Genomic DNA, 27,686 nt, shown 5'->3' with positions numbered 1-27,686 from the left:
CTGTCTAACCCACTTCACAGGATTGTTGTGAAGACAAAATGGAAAAGGGGAGAATGTTGCAAACATTTAGGTCTCCTTTGGAAAGAAGAATGAGGCGTAAAAACAAAACAATTTATAAATTACAAGATGGTGCCATTATAAAACAGTTATGTTGGCAGTCCTGGCAGTTTATTCTTGTATAACCATTTAAAATAATGTATTGGTGCATATGTCTGAGTGAGTTTAACTGGGCAGAAGAAGCAACACAGAGAGCCACCCCAATTTCACCGTTCTGGTTTGTTTTATGAACAGTCAAGATAAAACAGAAGCTACTTGTTGGTTGCCGAAGGAGTACAGACATGTCACCCCCTATTCAGGTTTTTTTTTTGGCAGGGGGAAGAGTTTGGTCAAACCTATTTTCTATGCTGACTAATAACAGCAATAGTACTTTCTGGCTAGGAAACAGAACTAACACAAGCAATTAAAGAAAATAAGAAGTCTACAGACAGCACAAATCTTGTACTTCAGAGTCAGACTTAGCCCCACCGGTGTGGGTAGAAGTTCGGTATTACTTCTGAAAACAAGTCTGGGTTTGTTTTCTTTTAAGATGTTCTTCACAGCTTTTTGGAATGGCATCATATTTTGTTCATCTTCCCCACCACCACTGAGAAGGTTCATTTCCACACATCATTAGGTGAGACAACCAGGTCAAAGGCCGCACAGTCTGTAGAGGTCAGGCAGTTCATAGCTCTTTCTAGTTGGCTACATATACAAGGACATTGAGCACTGGACCAGGGAGCATTTGTCTCATTAGGATCATCTCTTTGACTTCCAGGCTGTCCGGGAGTATGGAGCAGTCCGTTTCTTATCAAGGGGCTTGAAGTAGGAGTATGCAGCCACCGGGGGAAATTCCGCCTCTGGGTTCTCTGCCATCATTTTCAGCTTGGCCTCAATGGCTTTGATCTTTGCACTAACGCTGTGAAGGAGACAGAAATTTGCTTTACAAAGTGACCTACCCCCAAGAGAGTTTCAAGTCAAAACAAAGGCACATGGCAGTCCACATATGCAACCAAGACAGTTTTAGGGTTGTGTTTCTTGGAACAACAGCCCCATGAGTCGTGGATTTCTGGTGTTGCTTGGCAAATGGCTGCTGGAACCATGGGGTATTTCCAAAGAAGCTGGAAACATGATCCAGAAGGTAGGTGGGGAAGGTGCTCTGTCTGAGTTTTTGAAGAGACCAGAAATCTCAGTATGAATACAAAGTTCCTTTTAGCTATCTGTAAAACTGCTCTTTGGAACTTAATCTCCTATATTGCTATAAAGTTGGGTCTGCAAGCGGAGCATCACCTTCCTGCTCAGACCAACACAGCATGCCACTCCCTCACCACCACCACCCCGCCCCCCAGCATGGTTGTGGAGCAGGTAAGGCAAGAGATGCCAAGTATGACAATCAGGAAAACTTGATAGAAACAAGTGAGGCGGATGAACTCTGAGAGTTCTATACCCAGAACTCAGTCCCAGGCATGCCGGGGCTTGATCTGGATTTAAGGAAGACAGCTGAGCATTAAGGCTTCCCAAGAGTTATTTGAGCAATCTTTGTACATTGTAGGAGTTTGAGCAGGTGTAGCATTTAAGGGATACTCAGATATAAAATATTTTGAAGTATGCCATGTAAAATAGCCTATCTGCTGTTTCACTGTAGATTATGACTGCGTCTTCTACTGGAAACTGCCCCCCACAAATCTGGAGAGGCAGTATTTTTTTTGAGGGCTGATTCTGGGGTTTCCAGAGCTGAAATCTGAGGGAAGACCTAAAGCACAGTCCATGTTTAATGCAGGGAGGGGTCTTACCTCAGGTTGGACTGGGCTGGTTCTGTGCTGGATGAGGGCTCCAGACTGATAGGTAGGATCTTCTCATTCTTATTCTGATCATATCTCTGGAAGAGAAACAATATTAACAGCAAAAATACTTTGCAAAAGGGGATAAAAATATAGATTCAGCCCTTGAAAGTCAAAGGGAAGAAGCCAAGTATGCAGGCTTTATAGGTTGGCCATTGGCCCCTTCAGAGTAGGAAGGTTACTCTGGCTGCTCGGCTCAGCCGCTGAAGCAAGGAGCCCCCAAGTTCTGCTCACCTTGACCTGGGCATGGGCCCATCGCACCACCAGTTTTTTGGACAGGGCCAGCTTGCCATTGAGGCACTGGATCGCTTGCTCAGCTTCCTGTGTGAGAAAAGTTGCAATGAAAAAATTAATCCACAAGGAATGGGGGCTCCTCTGTCCTTTGTTCTTTCTGTGGTTAATGTTAGGTTTTTTTGTCAAAACAGTAACAGCAGCTACAGGATGATGGATGTACATACTGGCAAGCAACTTACAGAAGGCACTTGGCAAGCATGCAATTTTTGAGCTTCAGTGGTGTGCTGCAAGCTCCACCCACACGTGGACAGAAACACTTTTCTTGAACAGTGGGCAAAGTGGTTGATGCACAAACTGTTCCTTTCTAAACTCTGAAATCCAATATCACCACATCGACCTGGAAACAGTCATGGGGCTGTCACAGTTAGGTTCCCCTTAAGGAAAAGCTCTGCTGAAAGAGCATTCGACAAGACAGACCGATCGGGAGACAGGAAAGACCAGTGCATCATTATGCCCAACCCCCTCACTTCCTGTTGCCTTCCTTAGTAAGGGGGTGGAACAAAGAACACCTTCTGTCCAAAAATCCACCGTTTTTCTGGTTGGTTTCAGCATTTCTAGCCCCAGTGTTTCATGTTCACATTTAGGGAAGACAACCAAACCTTTTGCTAGTTTACTTAGCAGATGTCGCATGAGCCGGAACATTACTATGCATGTTTCATGGACTCTGACCAGTTCATGCCCTCAGTCTGAAACCACTGAGTACAACCCAAATCTGTTTCACCATTGCTTCAGCAGTAAAAGACTATATATTGTTACCCTCGAGGACCAAGAGCTTAGGCTGATTCCACATGGGCCAAAAACAGTGGTGTGAAAACGGTGTGAAAACAGTATAAACCCTTTTACACCATTTTAAGCCCTTTTACACCGTTTTCACACCGTTTTCACACTGCTGTTTTTGGCCCATGCAGAATCAGCCTTAGAAAGAATCCTCCAGTGTTCCCAAAAACCTTACCAGCTTGGTTTCGAAGTTCACGAAGCAGTAGCCCCTGGGCTGACCCTCCAAAGCGCCTGATTTGTGAAAGAGAAAGTCGAATTGCTTCACCTTGCCAAACTTTTGAAGGAGTTTAAGGAGGTGGTACCTGGAGAAAGGAGAAGTGGTCTGTTTACTGAAAGATTATAAGAAAGCTGAACTCAGTAGAAAACCAAATGACTGACAGCACTAGCTGAACACAAGGAACTCTCATGTCTTTATTATGTCATCACTCAACACTGAAATGAAGGACTGTGTGACCAGAGACACAAAATTTCCAAAAACACTGAAGCTACAGAAAAAGTGAAGAAAATGTGAAACATATGAAGTGCTTTCTCACTAAACCTAATCTTATTTATAATTTAGTTAGCCTGTAAAATTGTATTTAACATATTTAAGAAATTTCAAAATCTAAATGCCTTTTTTGGTTTTCAAATCAAACTTATAATCATCACAAATAAGCAAGCAAAGAAAAAAACTAAAATAGAGAATCCATCAGAAGAAATAAAGAAGATAGAAGGTAGAAAGATAGATAGATAGATAGAAGATAGAAAGGAAGATAGGTGATAGATAGGTGGAAGATAGGTAGAAACATTTTTTCCTTTCAAATCTTTTAGCAAAGCCTTTTAGAATATTTCAATCCTAAATATTCAATATTGCAAACTGAATGTAAAATATTTATATTCTTGTTTTCTTTTCAAGACGTTATTGGATCCCATTGATAATTTGTCCATTGCTGATAATTAATTTATTTATCCAGTCCTTTGAAGATTTCCACTCTATTGATAAGAATATTCTAGCAGCACTAACCATATACAACATCAACGTTTCATTTTTGTTTTTCACTGAAGTGTATATCCAGTCCTTTGAAGATTTCCACTCTATTGATAAGAATATTCTAGCAGCACTAACCATATACAACATCGTTTCATTTTTGTTTTTCACTGAAGTGTCAAACAAGTTTAACAGAAACATTTCTAGTTTAAATCTAAATTCATGACCCAGTATATATTTCAATGTAATATAAATTTCATACCAAAATTTCTTTACCACCTTGCAGCTCCATCACAAGTACATAAAGGTCCCTATCTCTTTATTATATTTCCAACACATCTGTGAGGTTCCTTTATACATCTTTGCCAATTTCAATGGGTATAAATACCACCTATATAACATATTATAATAGTTCTCCCTCAAATTTATACTGCTGGTGAATTTTAATCCTCTCTTCCAAACATTTTCCTACTCTTCCAGCTTGTCTTACCAAGGTCCTGTGACCATTTAATCATATTTGTCTTAATCTGTTCTATTTCTGTTTCATTTTGTAATAACAGTTTATACATTTCTTTATTAAGAAGTTTTTGCGTTCCATGATTCTGATTCTCCTTCAAAACCTATTTTTTATCTTGTCTAATTTTTTCTTTTAATTGGCAATATAGGAACCATTGACATTGTTCTTTATGAATAATTATCTTGTGTCTTTCCACTCTAATTATCTTGTGTCTTTCTATTCTACTCTCTATCTTTCTAACTATATCACCGTATCTTGGGTATTTACTTTTCGGCCTTTGTTTTCTACAAGCAAAACTATGAAAGCATCCAATAGGAGAGTGAGAGAACAGTGCGAGCCATTCACCCAATGCTACCAAGGGAGATTCCTTAGCTTTAAAGGACCTGAACTTTAAAGGAAAGCAGAGGTTCATATACTCCTCTCATTAAGACAGCAGCATCCTTTAGGCGCAGAAACACACCTTGGATTTGTGTGTTGCATATGCCTACAATACAAACAAGCTATCATTCTCTAATGCTGTCAACTGTCTTATTTTTTATTTTATTTTTTTATTTTATTGGACTTTTATACCGCCCATCCCCGAAGGGCTCTGGGCGGTGTACAATATATAAGGATACAATATAAAAACAAGTAGACAATTAAGAGCAGCGATAAAAATTTACATAGCTGTAGTTCTAATTATATATGAAAACCCTCAAACTACAAATTTGAAGTGAGAAATACATTAAAGGTATTTCACTTTTTAAGAGCAAATATTTTACAGGAGGGTTTTTTTTACAGCTGTAGGAAAAGGTGAAAGAAAGAGTGTTATAGAACACACTGGCTTTTTCTCTGGCTCCTCACATCTATACTTGACTTGTATAAAATCCTAAAGAAAGAAAAGCCATTATTCATGCCTTCACCTAAAGCTGGGGTCTGCAACCTGTGGCTCCCCAGATGTTCACGCTGGCAGGGGCTGATGGGAATTGTAGTCCATGAACATCTGGAGAGCCACAGGTTGCAGACCCCTGACCTAAAGGCATTTCAGGACATCAAATTATTTTGATGATATGGAAACCAATAATCTGCAGAATGCAGCCACCAGATAGAACAGAGTTCCAAAACAAGCCCAAGATATTTTCCAGTTCTTGGGTGGTAGGAAATCCACACAGTCCATTCTTTGACGACTGAAGTCAGTGACTACTCTGGGCTCTCAGTAGCAGCTAGGTCAGAACAATTTCCCCAAAACACATGCAAGTCTCTGCTAGTTTTGGCCTGGATTTCAGGACAAGCAGGGCAATTTCAGAAACCAGAATAGTCTTCCAAGTCAAGTCACTGTGGATGAGTTCCTAGAAGAAGAGGAAGACACAAGCAGCTGGAAGGGGGAAATGGCCTTGCTCAGTTAACTCGGCTTTAAAAAAAAGGCTAGTGGAAATAAAGGGAAGAACTCTTCCTAGGAACATATGACAGTGTATGAATAATCATCAGCATTTCCTGCAAGTATGTGAGTCACTCAGAGCAGAAAATCTTAAAGGATCCTAAAGAGCAGGGAGCATGTCAGTTACCTTAACATTTTGGAAAGCACCAGCTTGTACTTTGAACTTGCAAGAGACTCCTGGGGTCACATTCCTTCCTATGTTCATAGGAAAATGCTGCACCTCTAAGATATGCTCTTGTAGCCTCGGTTATTTATTTTTTTAAAAATCTTCATCAAGATTTATTAGCTATTGTTAGAATTACGTGCACAGTCACCCTTCCCCCCTTCTCTCATTTGGCAAACTAACTACTTTCTTGAGGCGTCAAAAACATAGCTAGTTTCTTTCCTTGAAATGAAAATGTCTCATACCTTACCAAAGGTATGGGGCTTGCCAAAGGGAACATGACTAGATTTTTTTTGGACAGCCCTGCAGGAGTGCCTATTTTAGAACCTGTTTGTGTGGCTGCACATCGGTCTTGATTTCATCAGAATTCAGCGTGCATCTTTTCCTGTAGCATCTCCATAGAGCACAGCTGGGAAGCAACATGGCCTCAGAGTCATTGAGCTTAAATACTGTGCCAGATTTTTTTGGGGGGGGGGATGTTAAATTACACCAATTTAGAGCACAACAAGATGAGCATATTTAACCCTGAAGTTCTGATATTGCAGCATTCCTCTGCAGGCAAGTTAAGCAATACCCATTCCCCCCACAATACCCTATCTGCACGGTTCACTCAAGCTTGTTGCCTGTGTGGCTATGCGTTCAGTTGCCAACAAACCATTACAAGATTTCTGTTTTGAAGTCACAGGTAACCAATCCTCATAGACATAACAAGAGGCAACCACAGTACTGTAACCACAGTACTGCAAGTGCAAGCTGACCAGAACAGTAGAGGAAACCACTGGATACTCTGGAACATGCCAGTGCAAAGCAACTTCAGGCAGAAAATAGCAGAGATCCTGCAGGCATGACCATAGTTAAACTGAGACTTTTAAAATAGTTGTATTGCATTCAGATTCTACCTTATCAGCTGCTTCAAAAGTTTCTGCTGGGTTTAAGTACAAAGTATTTTATGCCTAAATAATCAGCATTTTGGCAGCAGTTTAGGGATTTAGAAATATCCCCCTTTATATATTATACTTGACGTACATGTCTGCAAACATTTCCATATTGATTTAATCAATAACATCAACCTCAGAAGGAACCTTGAACAGAGAGACCTTGAACAGAGAGATGTAGGCTCCAGCAGTATTATGCTGTGGCATGGGCCCTCTTCACCCAATGACTCTGATACTGTTTTGGGTGCACTTAGCTCTGGATGTCCTGGGGAAAGCTAAGAACTAACTTCATTTTTTGGCGCAATTCCATGCACTGTGTTCCTGCTGTCGGAGACACAAACAGCAGTTCATCTCCTCTAAGGTATTTCAAACAGAGATCCACACACAAAGCGGTGACTGCCATAAGGGAGATCCTCCTTGGAAAGAGACATCTCTGGGCCCCAATGAGGTATTAGTGTTGGTATCTGTGGGGAAATGTTATTCTGGATTCCCTGGCAGCAATTTTGTATATGACTCCGTTCTTTTGATTGTTATTTGTTCAAGAAATGGCTTATACGCAAGGCAGGGCTGATTTATAAAGAGGGAACAGGAAGCCAGGCTGTTGGAAATTACCAAAGAATCTTGATGGGGTACTTGGAGTGATGCCCCCCCATGGGGAGGGGGGGTGTCACATCTCTGCTGTGAGCTGCAGCCAGACCTCGTTCTTACTTCCTGTCATCCGAAGCAAGTGTGGGACAATCTGGCCAAGGTCAGCTTCCTTTTCCTCCAGCCTTCCTCCTGGCACCCTAAGAGCTATTCAAATACTGAGTTGAGGCTTCCTCTGAACAATGCTGTCCCAAGGATATGGGAATGGTAAAGCCATTAGAGCTGGGAATTCTGGGCCACCGGGAGTCAACAAGATATTGTTAAACACATTGTTTGCTGAGCAAAACTCCTCACAAGAGATCTTAAAATGGAATGCACAGAACTAATACATGGCGCCTTTCAAAGGACCTCCAAAGAAGTTGAACTTATCACCAAGTTGTTTTATATTAAGATGGGCTGTGAGAAAGACAATGTGCAGATGGTTGAACTAAAGCACACCAAGATTCGCTAATAATCACAACAATAAAGAAGTGCTGAAATCTACTGCAAGCGCACAATGATACTTTTCTGGAACAAATTAGGTGTTAAATAATGAAAAGAAGCAGCCTTCACACAGGTCAACAGGATTATATGATCTTGGGCCACCTTTAGTTCCTCACCCTCTCATCCCAATCTGTAAAATGGGAAGAGTGAATGCTTGCTTTAAATGGCTATTGCAAAACATGAACTAGAATATAAAGAACTGTAAATTTTTCCAAAGGGCTTTTGTAAGCTATTGTGCCTGGCAAACCATGACATTTGAACTTCCTGTCATTTTGATTGCAGGATATTTTGCTGCAAATTGGCTTCTGAAAAAAAGCAAAATTAAAGGTACGCTAACACCACAGGGAGGAAGCTTCTGTGTTCGCGAGGCAGCGAATCTGTCAACTGTGCAATCGCTTGGCCTCATCCTCAATGCCTCCGACTCGTCTGTACTGGCTTTAAAAGGGGATTTGACAAATTCATGGAAGAGTGGTTCATTAATGTCTACTAGCCATGGTGACTATGTGTTAGGAAGCACATACAGCACACAAGGTGCTGACTTTCCATATGTGGGGAATAAGTGATGCTGGATGGGGACTAACAAACATGCCACACCCATGTGTTCTAAAATGACCTGTAAAGTAAGAGGACTCTATCCTTCTTTGGAATGTTTACATTGTGTCAACGAACTAACAACAGAGGCTAGAAGCTGAACCAGAAGATTCCATAACTAACTCCACTTTTGTTCATTCAACCACACGAATAGGTAATAGGTTGAATACCTCCAAATAGGAAGGTTTACAGGGCCAGCCAAAGAGTCTCACTTTGTAGAAGCTGGAGTCAGATTTTTGAAAGAACAGAAATGTCAAAAGCCTCCAGCAGCAGAATAATTTTTGCTGGGCGACTAAAAGCCTTGAATTTTTCTTGCCTCGTGAAACAAACCAGAAATAAAACAGCACAGCAAAATAAAGCAAAGTTCTAATTGTGTTTTGAACTGAACTTCCTCGCTGCAGATCAAACTGCTGCAAATGTTCTCCCCCAACCCCACATACACAATCATTCGTAGGACTTTAATTCCCCAAAATTTCATGAACGGACCCTTATCAGAGGCCAGAGCAGCCCAACACTGCTCACAATTACTCACTGTGGATAAGCTGGAGCAATATAAACACAGGGCAAAAATGGTAATTAATGCAAAACCAAGAAGAGGCTGACTATAGCAGCGCTGAATGACTTGCCTGAAGAGGGCATTACGCTAATGACGGACTCTACTTAGAGGCACGGTTAGGACGCTGCCCGGCTGAAAGGAGCAGCACTTGGAACAAAAAACTCAAACCACTTGCTGAAATACAAGGAGCTGGGCAAAAATTGCTTCCACAGCTGAGAGCCACACAATATCCGGGCAATAAAACAAGAGCAGCCACTTGGAATGCATAAAACCAAGATTGTTTTGTAAAGATGCGGGGAAATGGCCAACCGAATCCTGGCCTCGCACATCTAATCTCCCTGCGAGCAATCAAGCTCTCCTCCATTGGTGTTTAATTGCTCCACTTCAACTTGCTCAAACGTGTTAGCACGCAATTTAAACGTGCTAATCATTCAGAGGCCAAGGGAATGTCAAATGCATACACTTAACATTTGCTGCCGCCAGGAAAGGGACTGGGACACACAGCTGCTCTTACTGGCGACAACTCATGTAAATATCTTGGGCCCATCATGCCTCACGTGTCCCTTTCTGCCACCACCTCAAAGAACACTTCTCCTTTATTTGACCATCAGGTGAACAAGGATGTGGATAACAAAACACCAAACCAACATTAAACAACAAAACCGAGAAAGGAGTATCTCTTGGACTACCAAGTTGCAGTGAAGGCACAGGAAAAGTAGTAGGATGCTCCTTACTTCCTTCCCAACCCTCCAGGCTCACTCTCAAATTCCTTCCCTTGTCACCCCTCACTCACTCTGTAATCTTCGGGTCCAGGTTGCCAATCCAGAGGCGATGCCCATCCTGCAGAGCCCCCTCAGACAAGATGGATGCATTCTCCAAGCGCAGGCTATGCATGGGAGGCACGGCGGCCGCCATCCGCACCTGAGAGGAAGAGACGAGAGGAAAAGGATTGTGGGAACTCAGCTTGAAATTGGAAAACAGAAAGAGCTGGCTCGCCCTTTATATGAGCAGCACCATCACGAGAAGCAGACCTGTTCTCCAAGCCAGGGTAAGCCAGTTTCCTAAGTGAGATCAGAAATACACCAACAGAATGCAATTGTGTAGTTCAGTGCCCAAGTATAGGAACTGTTCAAATCTCATCTCTGTTATGAATGCAAAAGGTTGGCTTCAAGAAACGTTTTCTCTCTCTCTGAACAACCATATCAACCCACTCATGACACTGCAACATGGGCCAATTTAAAAAATTCCCCTTTTCACTAGCAACATTTAGATTGTAAAGTCCTCAGAGCATAGACCTTGATCATTTTATGAAACTGTACATGTGCACGTGCATCACTGCTTATGTATTTCCAATAAATAATAAGAAAGACCAGCCTCTGTCCCTAGTAAAGTTTACAATCTCAAAACCGTATGTGGGGAAAGCAAGGGGAGGTGGATCAGGACAAAGTTACTTGCCTTTAAAACTGGGCCATAAAAATCAAGGAAAGTGATCACAGGGGTGACAGAGGCCAGTGAGACAAGGAGGGATTCTGTGAAACAAAGAGAGGTAGTAACAGTGCACCAACAATGCACACAACCAAACTATGAAGCCCTCGTTTCATTCTTCCACAAAAGTAATGAAACTTAAATTGCGTCACATCCTTGCAGAATGTATAATCTGTCCTTCATTTTGTGTTACCCACTTTGGTCATGAATTACTGAAAACCATAATATATACTGCTTGCTGATTACTCATTAGACTCTGGATCCCAGGCTTAGAAGGAACTTTAACAAAATGTGTGAAAGGGCACTTTAATGGTTTGTGTGAAAGGGCAACCCAGAAAACTGGGCTTAAGGGACACCAGAAGACTATCAATAGAGGCAGTAAGAGTGGCTGGGCTGCTCTTTGCATCTCTCCAGAAGAAAACCTGGGCTGTGCAGCTTGGCTCTGGTAGCTTCTCTCTGCTAGAGATCGAGAAATGGACACTGCTAGCACTGCCTCATCTCCTTCCTCTGAGGAAGATAAAACTTAGAAATCCGTCAGTTCGTTGCAACAAACTCTTGCCTGTCTGCTTTTTTCATTATGATCCAACACAAAGATTCTTCTGAAGGCTTTAAAGATGAAATGACTATATTCACTTTCCAATTTTTTAAAGAGAACAAGAGTCAAGTTTTGATATCCCAATTTTCTCTACCTGTAAGGAGTCTCAAATTGGCTTACAATTGACTTTCCATAACAGTTTGTGAGGCAGATGGGTCTGAGAGAGTTTGGAGAGAGAACTGTGACTAGCTCAAGTTCAACCAGCAGGCTACACATGTAGGAGTGGAGAAACAAACCCAGTTCACCAGATTAGAGTCTGGTACTTGTGTGGAAGAGTGAGGAATCAAACCTATTTTTCCAGATTAGAGTACACTGCTCTTAACCACTATATCCCTCTGGCTCTCTCCACCACAATTCTTCTCTACTTATCTGGAAAATCCAGCTATCATTTCAGAGTACAAATATTACATGTTTAAATACTGAAAAAGGTCTTATGTCCTCAAATGTAAGTTTGCTGAACAAGCACACAGTTGTAAATTGTAGAAATAACATCCTGCCATATACAAAATCCTCTAACCCTATAGAATTTTTTAATGCGAAAACCTGTGTTTGACCATAGAACGCATAATAATATGTTTGGGATAACACAAACTTTTAAAAAGGTAAGCCACCTGAAGTGCTTTGGCAGAATAGCGTAAAACAAAGAGAATAGATTAAAACTAACAGTGACCAAGTGTATTTGTAAACTTCCACAAAAGCAGAAACAGCCATTTAAAAGTAAATATTTGTCTAGCTTTTCAAACACTGCATCTCTCCCCACAACTACAATTCAAATAAACCCTTCAAGTAAAAAAGACACCCTAAAATCCACGACACACACAAAAAACCCCCAATGAGAATAAGGAAGCACACATATGTCTATTACTGAAAATAAAGAAGGCTTCACACATATACGATGTTTTCAGTGTTAATATTTACATAGTTCCCAGCGACTTCCAAGGAAGGGGTGGGAGAATGGGGGTTGTTGGAGGACACCCGGAGAGGGAAGGAAAGGTTCAGTGTTGTTACTCCCACCCTCAGGACCACTGGAGTGGCTCTGGGGCGAGTACAATGGCCGACACCCCTCGATTCCAGTACACAGGCTCTATCTGAGGACCCTCCCTACAAAAAATGGGGTGGGGGATGAAAAATGGCCGCCTTAAAATCAACAAAACACTCACCGGCATCCCCTCACCACCTCTCTCGTCCCGTTGTGACGTCACCCTCCCGCGCCGAAGGGAAATAAACCCTCAACTGTCGCTGGTGATACCATCACCTACGCGCGCGGGGTAAGGGGAGAGAACGTCATAATTGCGCGTCAAACTCGAGGTTTTTTACTTTTTCGGAGACGACGCTTGTCTGGTAGGAAGGTTATGCGGTGGAAGTGGAATTAAAGGCAGCGGTTGGTAAGGGAGAATAGGAAGGGACGTACTGAGGCCTCCAGTCGGAGTGGGCGGGGCTTGCAAGTGAAGAGGCGGCGCTTAGGTGGGGCAGGTTTCCGATAAAGGGTCCAGATCAGAATCGTCTACACTGCTGTCCTGAACCGTTTCCATTCCTATCTATCCTGCTTTCTTTCCCCAGGAGTTTTGGGAAATTAAATAGAATAATTTAAAAGCACTCTTAGAAAATACTGTTTTTAGCTGATAGTTTCAGAGGGTAGCCATGTTGCTGCAGTTGAACAGCTAGATGTAAGTCCATTTGCATCTTAGAGACCAACAGGAGTTTCAGGGTGCAAGCTTTCGAGAATCAAAACACCCCTTTTCGAATGCAGTAGAATAGAAATAGAGATCTGAGTGTTTTTATCCTAGACAGAAGGTGGGAGTTCAGGTTGCTGAAATCAAGTTAATTTGCAAGTTCAGAACAGGGTTGAATAGGGGCATAGGGTTGGCCTATTAACTGTTGAGGGTTTTCTGAGCTGTGTTGCCGTGGTCTGGTCGTTTTTGCTTCTAATGTTTTGCCCACATCTGAGGCTGGCATCTTCAGAGGTATGTCTCTGAAGATGCCAGTCATCAGAAGAGGTCCACATCTATGCCTGGCATCATCATAGTTATGTATCTGAGGATAATTAAACCAAATAATACCTACTACAGCCAAGCCACTGGTAATGAATTGAAAAGTGCTCAGGTTAATAAATGAAGGTGTAACAACCATATATAAAAACAACAACATACAAACAAGAAGACAGAAAATATACATATGTCTACTAACTCTGGTTTTAAGCAAATACATTGAACTAAATTGAAATATCCTTTTTTAATTGCCTATCAATTTTAACAAAAAGAACCCTAGCAACCTCAGTTTTAGCTTTAAAAGGAGCTTAGCTTTAAAAGGGGCTTGGACAGATTTATGGTGGAGAAGTCGATTTATGTCTACCAATCTTGATCCTCTTTGATTTGAGATTGCAAATGCCTTAACAGTCCAGGTGCTCGGGAGCAACAGCCGCAGAAGGCCATTGCTTTCACATCCTGCATGTGAGCTCCCAAAGGCACCTGGTGGGCCACTGCGAGTAGCAGAGAGCTGGACTAGATGGACTCTGGTCTGATCCAGCTGGCTTGTTCTTATGTTCAATGCACAATGTCTGTAAAGCCTCACCAGAGCAAGTGGCTGTTGTCTGTGATCCACCCTCCTTGGTTGCTTTGAGTGTTAGTTCCTTCCTTAGCTGTTTCAAGTTGGTCACAAACCTCCTTTCAGTATATCATGACATTCTCTCCTTGAATTCAAAAAATCCTTGGCATCCTCAAGCCATGTGCCACTTGGGTTGATGCATGCACCAGTCCAACATCTCTAAATATTCCTTTCTAGCACTGAGGCAGCAACAAGTGCTCAATTAGGTCTTCCTGGCTGCTAATTAAACTGAAGTCCAGTGTCACTTCAAAGACTAATACAATTTATTCCAGTATTAGCCAGTGCAAGTGACACAGGACTTCAGTTTAATTTTCCTGCAGCAGACTAACATGGCTACCTCTTGACTACTAATCTTTTCTTAGAGCATGTCTGGCAAAGCTCCTTTGGAAGCAGCACCAGGATGGTTAGACTTCCCAAAGTTCTTTTTCACATTAATGCATTTAAATATATTCATGTTAGAAATGGCCTGTCATTGAGTATGAAATGTATTGGGAGTTCCACAGTACTGAGAGGTTGTGGTATAGTTGCAGGATGGCGAGTTAGCTGCTCAGTTCTCCAAGCAAACATAACTCCACACTGGGGGCATTGCCTTCAATCTCCATCCAATAGTGTAATGCAAGACTTTCAGATCACCCCACCCTAGTTCTAGATTGATAACCCTTCAGTTAAATGGTGACGGGATGGAAACATAGGAACTATGAGGTGGGTTGAACACTAGAATACTGTCTTTGCAAACCACCTGGTGTGTAATTCCTCTTCTTAGGTAGCTGTAAAGAGTGTGTTATGGCAGGGCCGCTGAGATGGCTCCGGCAGCTGCCTCCCCTCCTTCATTACTCTGCCTTGGGAATGGCAAGGTCTTCGCTGCAGGCTGCTCAGAATATGCGGGGCCCTGTGCTGAATGACTGTAGTCAAAATAAGACCTGGCAGATGCTGCAGGCCAGGCACCTCGCTGCCAAAAAAACCAAAGGTAAGAAAAGGAACCAGTGCACCAGCACATGCATTTTTGGGTATCATTTGGACAGACATGTATGAGGTTGCATGTATTTTCTGGCCATCTAGTTGTAGTGAGGCTCCACTACAACCAGGCGCAGAGTGGTAAGTTGCAGTATTGCAGCCGAAGCTCTGCTCATGACTTTAGTTTGATTCCGATGGAAGTCTGTTTCAGGTAGCCGACTCAAGGTTGACTCAGCCATCCATCCTTCCGAGGTCAGTGAAATGAGTACCAAAGTTGCTGGGTTAGAGTTTAGGGTAAACAAAGTCTACCCTAAGGTGTAGACAACTGGGGAAGGCAATGGCAAACCACCCCATAAAGTCTGCCTAATAAATGTTGTGAAGGAACATCACCATTGGTCAGTAACGACTTGGTGTTTGCACATGCTTTACCTTTATATAGTAGTTGTGGCCGGAATAGAGGTCTGTGGCTCAGAACAGATTCAGGTTCCAGTTAGAGGCTTTTGGGTAACTAGTGTTGGGAAAGGCCTTCACTTGAGAAGTCCTGCCAGTCAGAGGAGACAGTACTGAAATTAGATGGACCAGTGGTCAGACTACATATAAAGTTTCTTTTGGTAAATTAGTTGTGTTGCTAACCAGCCTTGTTCTCTCAAAGAGAACAATAGATATAGAGGAGGTACAGAAAATGGTAATCAGCAAAGGGTTGAATAACCTTCCCTGAGAAGAAGTACTTGAGGTTTTTCAGTTTAGAAAAAAGATGATGGAGGATGGGGTGGAGTTTTTAAATGTTCTGATCAGTATGCAGATTATAGACAGAGAACTTTCTGCCCATGCTTAATGTAAATGAAGGCATCCACTGATAATGATCAACAGTTTATTCAGGATAGATTAAAATATATTTATTTTCACAACCTGTAATTAATGTCAAAATGTGGCGATGGCTACTGGCTTACATAATTTTAAAAGGGAATTGAACAGATTCCCAAAGATAGGTGCATTAGTGGCTGTTGGATGTGAGAGCTACAGTGAGCCACAATGGGCAGAGGCAGTATACCTCTGAGTGACAGGTGTTAGGGGCAACAGGAGGGGATGAATGTTGCTTTTATGCCATTTTTGCTTATGATAGGTTCCTGAGAGAAAAAGAATGAGGTTGGCCGATCCAGCAGGGTTGCTCTGTTCTTAGGAATTGCTTCTGATTGAACAGTTTGGGGGAATTGCTTACCAAAGACTCTGTTGAGGAGCTCTTGCTCAAGCACCAGTGAAATGAATGGGAACAGTGCAAGAGAACTGCGGTAATGTAGAGGAACTGTTTCTTTCCTGTGCTATACTAATTCCTTTGGGAATCTCTGGGTACTTTTTCAGTGAAAGGGAAAGGCCAGGCTCGAGTGAATATCAACACTGCTTTAGTGGAAGACATCATCAACTTAGAAGAAGTCAACGAGGAAATGCAAGCGGTGGTTGAAGCCCTGAAAGAGGAATTTGGCAAAAATGTGAGCATAAGAACTTCCCCAGGTTAGTTGTTTGCTATTCCTGACAGTTTTCTTAGGACAAGAGATTGTGTTTATAACCCCTTTCCCCCATAGTTTTATATTATAGATTAAAAGTCTGGGTAAGTCAAATGATGGAAGAACTAATGCCTTGCAGAGCAGTTTGGGACCAAAGCGGGGGTCCTGATTTTTTTTAAAAAAATCGTCTAGTACTGGCTGCATTTAAATTTTTTAAGACTATGAACATTTCTGGTTAAGACAGGAAAAAGCAGCCATTCCAACCTCTGTCTTTGCCTTCTTGTGCTTAATTCTTTATCTTTGTTGCAAGAGCCTCCTTTTTCTTGACTTGCTCACTTCTGCCCACTTTCACTCTCATTAGACTTAAGCTACTCTGAAAAAATCCTTTACTTCAGTTCATTTTCTTAAAGGTCCCTGTAACGTTTTAAATTGTTGTGTGTGTGTTCCTTTAAATGGAGAGGTAAGTTGTAGAAAGAAGGGTGGTGAAAAGGATCAGAGAGCAAGGTGATTGGTTAACACTGGAGAATGACTGAGTAGAGGCTGTGCTGAACTGTGAGTGAGTCAGAGTGTGTGTGTGTAACTGGAGAAAGTGAGTAGTCTTTGCTGGAGACTGATAGGGAGTCAGTCTGAGCTACACTGAATCAGAGTGTACAGAACTTGAAAGAGAGAAAATATTATGTGCTAAATTGAGTGGAAGAGTGTAAGAGAGTATTCTGTACTGAAGACAGAGAGAGAGTGTGTCAGTCTGCTGTACTGAGAGAGACTAGAAAAGGAGTCAAATTCTGATAGGATCTCAGAGATGTAAAGTGAAAATTACTTCAGCAGAAGTTGTCACCTCCATTTGTTTTATTTTTTGTAAATGATTTCCTGAAACATTTAAGCTACATAATAAAAGTAACCTGGAATCCCATATTAGTAATTTCCTCAAGATCACAAAACCCTTAGAAAACCCTTCAAAAGTGCTTTAAAGCTCGGACACACTACTTCAGGGGAAAGAATAAAGGGGTTTGGAATTCGCTGATGGCAGCGAAATATAGGGAGAGAAAGAAAGGAATAAGTGTGTTATTTTACACATACGTACATACATACATGTATGTATGTATGCGTGTGTGTGTGTGTATATGCGTGTGCAATAAGAGTGGACATCACAGTCCCTCTCCCAGAAATATGGCAATTCCACTAAGGAAGAAAGGCTGGCTGTGGTCTTCAGGAAACTTAGCATAACTGTAAACTTGTGTTGCACTCATCCAGCAGTCTCTTGCAGGATGGATGGCCCATGGTTAAGTGGCAGGGCAACTGTGTTGCATACAGATGGTCCCAGACTCAATCCTCAGCATCTCCAGTTAAAAGAATTAGGGCATAGGTGATGTAAAAAGCCTGAGACTCTGGACAGCGCTGCTAGTCAGAGTAGGTTATAGTGACCTTTCTAGATCAGTGATCAGACAGTATAAAGCAGTTTCATGTGCACTTCTGTGCATTAAATCAGCTCCAAATGTACATTTACTTGTTCACACAGGAGCACCGCATGAGTAAAGGAGCAAGCAGAGAGCCCTACCCAGATACTTAGTGCTCATCGAACATATTGTCTGCTTTCAGGAATTACTTTGCAACAGAGAGCTAGAAGTTTGTGTTTCTTTTTCAAATGACATCTTCACAACAGCAACTGTGAAGGTATGGAAGGTTCTGGTGGCACTCCAATAGTTACACTGTGGTTGAAACTTTATTTCTAGAACTTCCTCCCAAGCAGTTTACTGGGTGCCAAAACAAACTGCTGCTGAAGGATCCTAACCAATTTTTTTCTTTACCCTGAGCTTGACCAGGAAGGATCCGTTTTTGTTAATAGCTTCCTGCAGAAGGCTGTTGCAAGTGGGAGATGTCAGAATCATCTAAGCAAACTGTTTGCAGATGTGACGAGGAAGGGAGTTGTCAGTTACTAGCAGGCCTGGGCAGAAAGATACAATTGCCACTAAATTAGCCTTTTCCAAATTGCCGTCAGGATTAGTGGAGAGGGAGATACACAGGGGCATATTTCGCTAAAGGCATAGATCTGTGTGGCCAGTAGCAACTCCTGACCATTTTTGAGGAACCTTTTTCCATAAAGAGAGCCTGACTTAATTTTACCAAACTGGAATGAGCGCTGTTCTAAAGCATTCTTTTTGTTAGACTGTAATTCCCATGACACATCAACACATGGGAGTCTCAGCACTGGATGCATTACTATGGAGCCCTTTTTCAGTTTGTTTCCTTGTGCTTAATTCCTTATCTCTGTTGCAAGGGCCTCCATCCCCCCCCCCCAAACCTTTCCTCAATATTCTCTCACACCAATCATGAGAACAGATTACAAAAAGAGCTGAAAGGGGGAGCAAAGTTTGAAATAGCACATTTAATCTGCTAACAGTGTGCTGAGTGCTGTACAGAAACAAATTAGTAGGACTGGCAACCAATTAGAGGTTTCTTTGTTGTTGTTTATTTAATGAATGTATATGCCACCTTTCTGTCAAGACATCTGAGGCAATTATTGTTCAGCTTTGAAAATACCAAAAAAAATTCCTTGGTCATTGTTTATCTTGCTGGGGGTTGATGGCATGAAGTCATCAACTGGGGAACCTGGGCATCTGTCCTTTTCCTTCCTGTCTATGATGACCCTGAGGAACACATGGGAAGGACCACCTCAGCTGGTTCCTTTCAGGCCCCTGGTGGTTCTTTTAGAAACTGATGGCCATGAGCTCTGCATAAAACAGAATGGGTACAGTGTTGTAAGCCACTAAAACCAGGATATTCCACCATACCTTGGCTGCCTCTTGTAATCAGGCACTAAGCTCTAATTCAATGATTTATTAAAGTGCAAGTGTGAACAGTGCAAAAATGTGCAAAAGATGTGAATATTCCTACATAAATTTATACAATAGTATCTTTCAGTAACAACATGTACAACATCAGTACACAATATAATTCATAACCAGGAGAATGCTGTACACCTAGTCCAATGAATGAAAATTGGACTGTTAAGCGGTCCAATTTCTAGCTGTCATTCATTTTATTCAAAGTAACAAAAGCAAAATCAACTGAACTCTGTAGCCTGGGGTTCTGCTTTTAAGAAGGTTTAATTGTTTGGCTTTACGCAGTCAATCAATTGGCAGAAGTTTTAATCAGGTGATATTTTCAGTGGTTGACTTTCTGATCGAAGTTAAATATATGTATATATTATCAATAGGTATTTCACAGCCTCTTGGGAGAAGTTGGGAGAAATGATATTAAGAAAGCCAGAGGCTGTCTTGTGAGAAGGAGGACCTAAAACGTCTTCCTGTTCCTATTAGAAGGGTATTGATCTGTGCCAAACTGATTCTGGATAGGAAAATGTATGGACATGGAGCTTAGGTAGTTTCCCTTGATTTTGTATTGGCATCCCACCACTGTGACTACTTGGTATGGGCTCTCGTTAAGTTACTTTTCCTTCATTTCATTATCAAGATGAAATTCCAAAAATGATGCACAGAACTGGTTTTAAAAAAACAAACACCCCCCCCCTCCCCGAACCCCATATCAAAATGAAAACCAATAAGACAGCTGGTCGACAGAACAGAAGATCTGCACGCAATAATAACTCCAGAAAGGCCTCTGTCTCAGAAGAGAAGCAGTCAACAGCTTGTTGCTGTGTTGGTTTCCAAGAGTTCCAAAATGCCAACAGGTATTGTTACGACTGCACTTTCTCATTTCAGGGGCTCTCGATCACATCGTTGTCACAACCGAAGACGGGAAGTTTCCTTTAAACCAGCTTGGACAAGTGTCCCTGAAGCCTCCCCAGCTCATCCTGGTCAACATGAGCAACTTCCCAGAAGTAAGTGAATTACGTGGAGGGGCGCTAGCAAGGCCAGTTTCCAGCATGCAGATAGGGTAATGTGAAAAGAGTGCAGCAGTGGCATAGTGGTTAAGAGCAGGTGCACTCTAATCTGGGGAACCAGGTTTGATTCCCCGCTCTGCCACTTGAGCTGTGAAGACTTATCTGGTGAACTAGATTAGCTTGTGCACTCCAACACATGCCAGCTGGGTGACCTTGGGCTAGTCACAATTCTTTGGGGCTCTCTCAGCCCCCCCCCCCCCACCTCACAGGGTGTTTGTTGTGCGGGGGAAAGGGAAAGGAGATTGCAAGCCCCTTTGAGTCTCCTACAGGAGAGAAAGGGGGATATAAATCCAACTCTTCTTCTTCTTAAGAACTAGAGAGCCAGTCCCGAGTTCAAGTCCCATAGCCATGATCTTACTAGGCGACCTCATGTGCTGCCAGACACACACCCCCCCTGCGTCCCTCCACAAAAAAATCTTGGTGCAAACTCCAATTGCCATGTGGCTAAAATATGGGGTGGGGCTGCTTTGCATGCAGACATTGTCCCAAGTTCAATCCATGCAGCTTCAGGTAAAGAATCCTGGGCAGGAGGGGGTGGGAAAGACTTTTCTCTGCCTGAGTCTCTGGAGAGCACTGCCAATCAAAGTGGACTGCACTGAGCTAGATGGACCAATAGCAGAGACCCTGAAAGGCCACTTCTGGCTGCAAAGAGATGCTTGAAAGTATTTCCTAAACGTTTAAAGAGGTGACTGTTTAGTGAGGTGGACTTGGGTCAACTGGCTGGCTCCTCATCCTTCCTCAAAGCTACCCAAGACAGAACTCTTTTGAACATATATAGTAAGTTACATGGGGTGCAGAATATAGCATTTTACAATCCATGATTGGGATTGCTGTTTAAAAGTCTTTTTTTTCTGCACAAAACTGGCACAGAGTACCCACAGCATCACAACTGGCCAGGGAAAGGGACTTAGTGCCACATTGTATTACCTTTGCCTCACGTCAGTGGCTATAGTTGCAGTCTAAAAATCTGCAGCTGCAAAGAACAAGCAGTGTGCTAATCCCCCTTATTTTCACACTTGCCTGCTGCAATGTGGAATGAGTTAAACAGTTTAACTCTTCACTTTATGCTTCTGCCGCGTGGGATCTTCGGCATGCAAAATGCTCTCCCAGAATCTTTCATCTCTTTTTGCCCTTCGCTTTGCAAAGTCCAGGCGCTCCACCCCCTCCTGAGAGTTTTCTGTGGTTTTTTGATCTGTGTTGCCTCAAACCATCAAAATGTTTCTTTGGGTTTGTTTTTTTTTAAGTTTTCATTTTCGGTTTTCGCTTTCTTTCACTGCCCCCAACTCCACTCCAGCTGCTTCACTGATACCGTGATACCAAGGGTGGGGAGGCTGTACTTTGTAATTCAGTTTGATCAAAGCAGTCCACGCCAATGTCACTTCCTGGTCTCGCTAGTAACCCAACTAAATGTTTCCATGTTCTGTCAAGATGGATTGCACCCCATTGATGGAGAGCTCTGGCGTCTGGTAATAATTATTTACTAATTCCTTCTGCCTTTTTGATCTCGGCTTGGCAGAGCACAGCTGCAGCTATCAAGGCCATCCGAGAAAGTGGAATGGACCTGAACCCGGAAGCCGATGGGCCGATAATTCGAGTGCCCATTCCTAAGTAAGCAATTTCAATGACTGTCTGTCTCCATGCACTGCACGGAATGCGATGTTGTGGGCTAGCCCAGGAGATTCTAGTTTGCATCCCGGATTGTGCTGGAGGAGGAGGAGGGGAATCCCCAAAGCTTCAGAGATGCATCCTCAGAAATGACTTCCAGATAGCTGAGTTATTGGCCTGAGGCTTTTATGAGACCTTCCATTTTGTCTCCCTTTCTGTTTCCCCTTGCCTGTAGGAGTTATTTTGGCAGTGTGTGGCTCAAGGCCTCCCAGAATGCTGCTAGTTTTAACTTTACTTCAGCTGCCAAGAAACAAGATTTTGGTGAAGGTGAAAGGAGAGTTGTGTAATGACACCAGATCAAGATGTTATTTCATTACTACAATTCTTTTGGAAAATTGTCCTGATAAGACCAGTGGCATGTTTTGGACATTTGAAAACCTTGGCCTTGAATTTCTTGCTTGCAGTCCAGAAACAGAGCCCAGCCCAATGTTGGACACCCATACATGTTTCAGAAACAGCCAGGCATTACCAAATTCAGTTAAACCAGTATTCAAACCCACATTCTGCCAGCCTTAATACCATCCCCCCAAAAGGTGGGCTGGACAGAAGAGACTTTCAGTGAAGAAGAAGAAAGTTCCACAGGTGAGTAGCTTAGCACTGGGAACGTTTTCCAGCTTTTTGCAGAGCTGGTGGCTGAACACTCCCAATGCTTGTAAACGAAGGAACGGAGATAAGTTTCTAGTCTTGCCTTTTAATAACTGTTACTAAAGAAACTTTACCTTTGGCAAGTCTTTGATGGGAATGTCTAGGGGCAGTTGCCTCTGGTGAAGCATTCCAAGTTGTGTATGCATGCCAGAGGGGTAGTCCAATGAAACTGATAAATATTAGTTGAGAACTGCCAAAGGGAAAGTTCTGCTTTTAAAAATGTGACTTAATGTCATTGTTAAATGTAAACATGGTCTAGACCAGGGGTCTGCAACCTGTGGCTCTCCAGATGTCGATGGACTACAATTTCCATCAGCCCCTTCCAGCATGGCTAATTGGCCATGCTGGCAGGGGCTTATGGGAATTGTAGTCCATGAACATCTGGAGAGCCACAGGTTGCAGACCCCTGGTCTAGACATACATCAGAGTGAAGTGATAATGGGGGTGGAAGACTGGAGCTGGCATAAAGAACTTCACCACTTCCGATGTTCTAGTATGAATTTGAGGGGATTTCAGGGGGCCAGTTGCCCAGGGGAGCATTAAGCATGCTTTCTGCCCAATCGGAAGTATTACCACCCTAGAATTGCACTGCATTGTTCTGTTGCATGGGCAGGGCAGGCTCTGTTTATTGCGTAATCGTAGCAAAATTACCTTAGAGAGTGTGTTGCCACAAATGGTGGCGGCTGGGTTTTTGTTTGTTAAGAAATGAACTGATTTCCTTTCATTGAAATAATCGTCAAGCGGTACCTGCTTATTCAGAAGTAGCCTGAACGCATGAGGTGGCCTTATAGTATACCGAGTCACACTATTGGTCTATCAAGGTCTATTGCCTTCTGTGACTGGCAGCAGCACTCCATAGTCTCAGGTAGAGATTGTCATATCACCTACTAGCAGTTCCCTTTAATGGCGATATCAGGGTTTGAACTTGGGGCCTCCTGCGTGCTAAGTGAGTGCTGTACCCCTAAATCAAGGGTCTGCAACCTGTCTTGCTTCTCTCAGATGTTCGCATGGTCCGCCAGCACGTTCCCATCTGGCCCCAAAGGCCAGGGGCTGATGGGAATTGTAGTTCATGAACATCTGGAGAGCCGCAGGTTGCAGACCCCTGCCCTAAACCAAGCCAGGCACACCTCTGGCTAACCTGTCCTGCAGACAGATAAAAATCTCATCATTTTGCTCTTGATCATAGTTTTTCTTCTCCTTCCTCCAAGGAGCTTATAGTGTTCCATACTTCCATGGTATGACAACCTTTCCTAAATACTGGGTCGGGCCACTCAGAATTGCCTCCTCTTGACAAGTAGTGGTTCTGGAGAGTCTCTGGCAAAGAGCAGTTTTTCCTAGCTCCTGGCACCCTGGTTTAATCAGAGGTGCCAGTGTCAGAACACACCGGATGTTCTGCCAACTCAGCTACTGTTCTTTGTGCAGTCTGAGAGACTGACGGACTAAGGTCACACAGAGAACTTCTCATCAAAAGTGGGGATTTCAGCCTGGCCATAGTGAAACATTCTAATCATTGTGCCAACCTGTCTTGTTGTTTCTGGCGAGGTGTTATTTGCGACAGTGTCTTGGGCATTCTAGTTCTTCTGGCTATATCCAGCAAAGCCGTCCTTTCATGGTTGCTGCCTCCTTGTATGGTGCATCAACAGCATTATGCTGAGAGAATGTTTTGAGAGAGCATGATGTTTGGAAGCTGCCTGGTTTCATACCAGCATCCTCCCCAGTGTACCTGTAAAGCCATAGTAACCATCGTCACCTGTCTTTGGAGTCTGCATCAGCGAAGCACACAACACTTTAATGTAGCAATTTTATCCTGTTTTTCAGAGATCCCCAACTTCAGAAGTCGAAGAATAGCTCTTCCTTTCATGATTCTCATGCATTTTGCTCAGAAGGGTCTATTCTGCCCCAGCTATACCAGTCCCATTCTAGTTAGCTGCAGCTCCAAGACTTCCCCTGCCCCGCCCCCGCACTCTTCCTTTCTCTATTCCCTGCCGCTCTCTCCCCTTTCCTCCCCACGTCCCCCCCTTCTGAAGGAGACAGCTATTATCCTCCTAATTGCTGAGGATTTTGGGTGGCTGCATAGCAGCTTGATTGTTAGTGAGTTCCCAGGTCATCCTCCGATTTGAATTACAGGGGAGGAGAAACCCAGGAATGGGCAAGAAAAACTGCCATGATGTTTCTCTCACATTGTCTTTTGTGGCAACAGAGCTGGAGCCTGGCTGGGTCTCTCTGAAGCTGTTTATGGTCATTGAAAACTGCGCTTCAGTTTGCTGCGTTGCCTCATGGAGCCGCTGGCAGTAGCAAACTAGTTTTCCCTTAGAGATCCTTGTATGGGGCCATGTCTCAGAATATAAGGGTCACCAAGGACATAAAAGGGTACAATCAGAAATTATCTTATCAGAAGTTATCTTAAGAGTAAATATGTTAAAATCTTGGAATATATATGTAAATAAGAAGGATATATCTTTACTTAGGATGGCACTGTTACACTTCTCTAAATTTCATAACTATGCCAAATGGTACAGTGTTAACTGTATTGTCGAAGGCTTTCACAGCCGGAATCACTGGGGTGTTGTGTGGTTTCCGGGCTGTATGGCCATGTTCTAGTAGCATTTTCTCCTGACGTTTTGTCTGCGTCTGTGGCTGGCATCTCCACTGATTCCAACTAGCTTTGCTTTTTTTGTATAATTAATTGTACCGTTGTGCATATATACTGTTACTTACAAGTAAAAACTACTTCACTCCAATAGGAGATATTTACTTTTGAAGCAGTTGTTTCAGCCTGTATGGTGCATATTGTCTCTTATTAACCCTTATCAGAGGAGGCACAGATCACCAACATAGCCAGAGTGGGGGGGTTTTTGCACCTTTATCCATAATGCATCCCCTACCTATCTTGCCCTGACCTTGCCGCTGTGATCTTTGCCACAGTCGCCTCCAGGTTAAATAACTGTAACTTGTTCTATGCAGAGCAACCCTGGGGTTGCTCTGAAAACTCCTGCCAGTCCAGAATGCAGTGGGGCCTCGTCCTTTCCCCCTTTTCTGCTTGGCTTTGATGCCATTCATGTTTCTCCATCCAAATAGACATTTTAAAAATGTCTGTCCGGCCTTTCAGGGCGACTTACAGCAACTGAAATGCATACCTTGTGTACCTGCTGAGGCCTTGTCCTGTTTGCCTTTTGCTTGTCAGAGTCACCCGGGAGCACAGGGAGAAGCTGACCACGCTTGCCAAACAGCTCACCCACAAGGCTAAGGAGTCCTTGCGGAAAGTTCGTGTGAAGGCAATCAACCAGACCAAGAAGGCCAAGAGCACTGTGTCAGAAGACACCATTAAGTTGATTGAAAAACAGGTACCGGTCCATTTATTGGTGAGATTTGTCAGCTGAGGCCCTCCAGCTGTGCACCAGCATTGCATCCACAAGCAACTGCACCAAAAACCAGCACTAAAAATCCACATACTACAGCCGTGGTGGTGAACCTTTGGCACTCCAGATGTTATGGACTACAATTCCCATCAGCCCCTTCCAGCATGGCCAATTGGCCATGCTGGCAGGGGCTGATGGGAATTGTAGTCCATAACATCTGGAGTGCCAAAGGTTCGCCACCACTGCACTACAGGCTAAATGCAACTAATGTGGATATGAAATTACTCAGAGCTTGAGGCTGTGAGCGCCACAAAATCCATTGGGCTTGCTTTTACGTTATCCCATCCCCCAGCTGTGGAAAGGAAGAATGAAGTGCAGTCAGAAGCAAGTGGTTTCTTTAGGCAGGCATTTTCAGATGATATAGTCCCCTGGAGAAGACTATACCATACATCTTTTTGAATCAGGTTCCCAAGCTGCATTTAAATTACCTTTTGGGTAAACAAATCTTTCGTTTAGCATTGCTCAAAGCCCTTATCTTAAATTGTCCGAGTCACCCATACCACAACCCTGCAGTGTAGGTCAGTATTGCCGCTCTCTCCGCAAAGGGAAGGAGGCTGGCACTTGCCTGAAGCTACTTCTTCACCCGACGGTTGAAACAAGCTGGTATCAGAAGCTTTATGGCTCAGTTTCTTGGCTGTTATGCTGTGCCACTTCTTATTGTGACAAGAATTGGGATGAAGGGGCCAGTGGTAAGAAAAGCAATTATGCTGCCAGTTCACTGCACTTAACCGTGGGGAGTGTCAGCAGCTGCCCTCACCAGTCATCCCTCATGGCCTAGAAGCACCCGGTAGTAGAAAGGCTGGTAGAGGAGGAGAAGTACCCTGATTAAGGAAGTGACAAAGATATTAACCTGGCTGCCAGTTTTAATTGCTCTCTGTATTTACTTTCAACCGTCTCAATTCCTGCCGCCCTTTCAAAAGGAAAGCATTCTATTCATATCTGCTTCAATCACAATGTTGCAGATCCAGCAAATGACAGACGACACATCCGATGAGATGGACAGGCTGCTGGCGGCAAAGACCAAGGACTTGCTCGGGTAGCACGTGCCAGAATGGCAAGCGACTGGGAGCCAGAAATCACCACGGACTTCCTCCTTCACTGCTGGATCGCCATTTTTGAGCCCCAAGCAGCCAGCTCGCGCTTTCATCCAGCCCAAGTGAAACTCTACAGATCAAGGCTTGACATTGGAGGAGCTTCTGTCTTCCCCCCGAGCTTTGGCATTAGGCAGCAACTCTCTAAGGTGGCCGATGACTTGTTCAAAGCAGAATGCATCTTGGCCTCCTGCTGCAATCCCAGGAGCTCCTGGGTCCTAGCGCTAAGGCTCTGTTTCACCAGGTCATCACTGGAGTTATGGGAAGGTGCAGCCATGCAGAAGACCAGATATTGGATGGGGGCTACTTAGGCTTGCCCAGTAGAGGCTCAAACTAACAGTGCTTGCAGTGGTAGTGAGGCTGCCTTCTGGAGTCACCGCCCACTCTTTTTGGCCTTGCTGGCAAATTTTTCTGGGTTCAGTGCAGGGGCAAGAAGGCAGCTCAGCTCACTGGCTGCTGCATGAGCCTGCCAGGAATCTCACACATGAAATAAAATCTGATGGGAGCTGTGAAGCCTCAGGATGCCCCAGTGACTCCTCTGAACCTGTCAGGAATTGTCACATGCAGAGAAATTAAAGTTCAAGTACTGGGGATTGAATGTGA

General features: G+C 43.3%; 2 protein-coding genes across 4 annotated transcripts; one reads left to right on the top strand and one right to left on the bottom strand.

Moving 5' to 3' along the window:
• Nucleotides 1–261: 261 nt before the first annotated feature.
• Nucleotides 262–12,658, bottom strand: RBM18 (RNA binding motif protein 18). 2 transcript variants are annotated; one of them, XM_048513110.1, is made up of 6 exons: nucleotides 12,463–12,658; nucleotides 10,016–10,143; nucleotides 3,124–3,250; nucleotides 2,112–2,198; nucleotides 1,830–1,915; nucleotides 262–955 (listed from the first exon to the last, which is right to left on the bottom strand). In XM_048513110.1, exons 1-6 carry the CDS (start codon nucleotides 12,466–12,468, stop codon nucleotides 796–798), a joined length of 594 nt encoding a protein of 197 aa, XP_048369067.1. In that variant the 5' UTR covers nucleotides 12,469–12,658; the 3' UTR covers nucleotides 262–795. The 2 variants fall into 2 exon arrangements, with proteins under 2 accessions (XP_048369067.1, XP_048369068.1); XM_048513111.1 differs by lacking the exon at nucleotides 12,463–12,658 and adding an exon at nucleotides 12,221–12,443.
• On the top strand, nucleotides 12,575–27,686 carry MRRF (mitochondrial ribosome recycling factor). Of its 2 annotated transcripts, none has more exons than XM_048513108.1 (7): nucleotides 12,575–12,687; nucleotides 14,670–14,873; nucleotides 16,220–16,369; nucleotides 20,082–20,200; nucleotides 21,780–21,871; nucleotides 25,758–25,917; nucleotides 26,955–27,686. In XM_048513108.1, the coding sequence occupies exons 2-7, from the start codon at nucleotides 14,690–14,692 to the stop codon at nucleotides 27,030–27,032; spliced, it is 783 nt and encodes a 260-aa protein (XP_048369065.1). In that variant the 5' UTR covers nucleotides 12,575–12,687; nucleotides 14,670–14,689; the 3' UTR covers nucleotides 27,033–27,686. The 2 variants fall into 2 exon arrangements, with proteins under 2 accessions (XP_048369065.1, XP_048369066.1); XM_048513109.1 differs by having other exon boundaries at nucleotides 12,588–12,643.

Source organism: Sphaerodactylus townsendi, linkage group LG12, assembly GCF_021028975.2.
Source record: "Sphaerodactylus townsendi isolate TG3544 linkage group LG12, MPM_Stown_v2.3, whole genome shotgun sequence".
Classification (NCBI taxonomy): Eukaryota; Metazoa; Chordata; class Lepidosauria; order Squamata; family Sphaerodactylidae; genus Sphaerodactylus; species Sphaerodactylus townsendi.
This window is presented reverse-complemented; position numbering and strand designations above follow the sequence as displayed.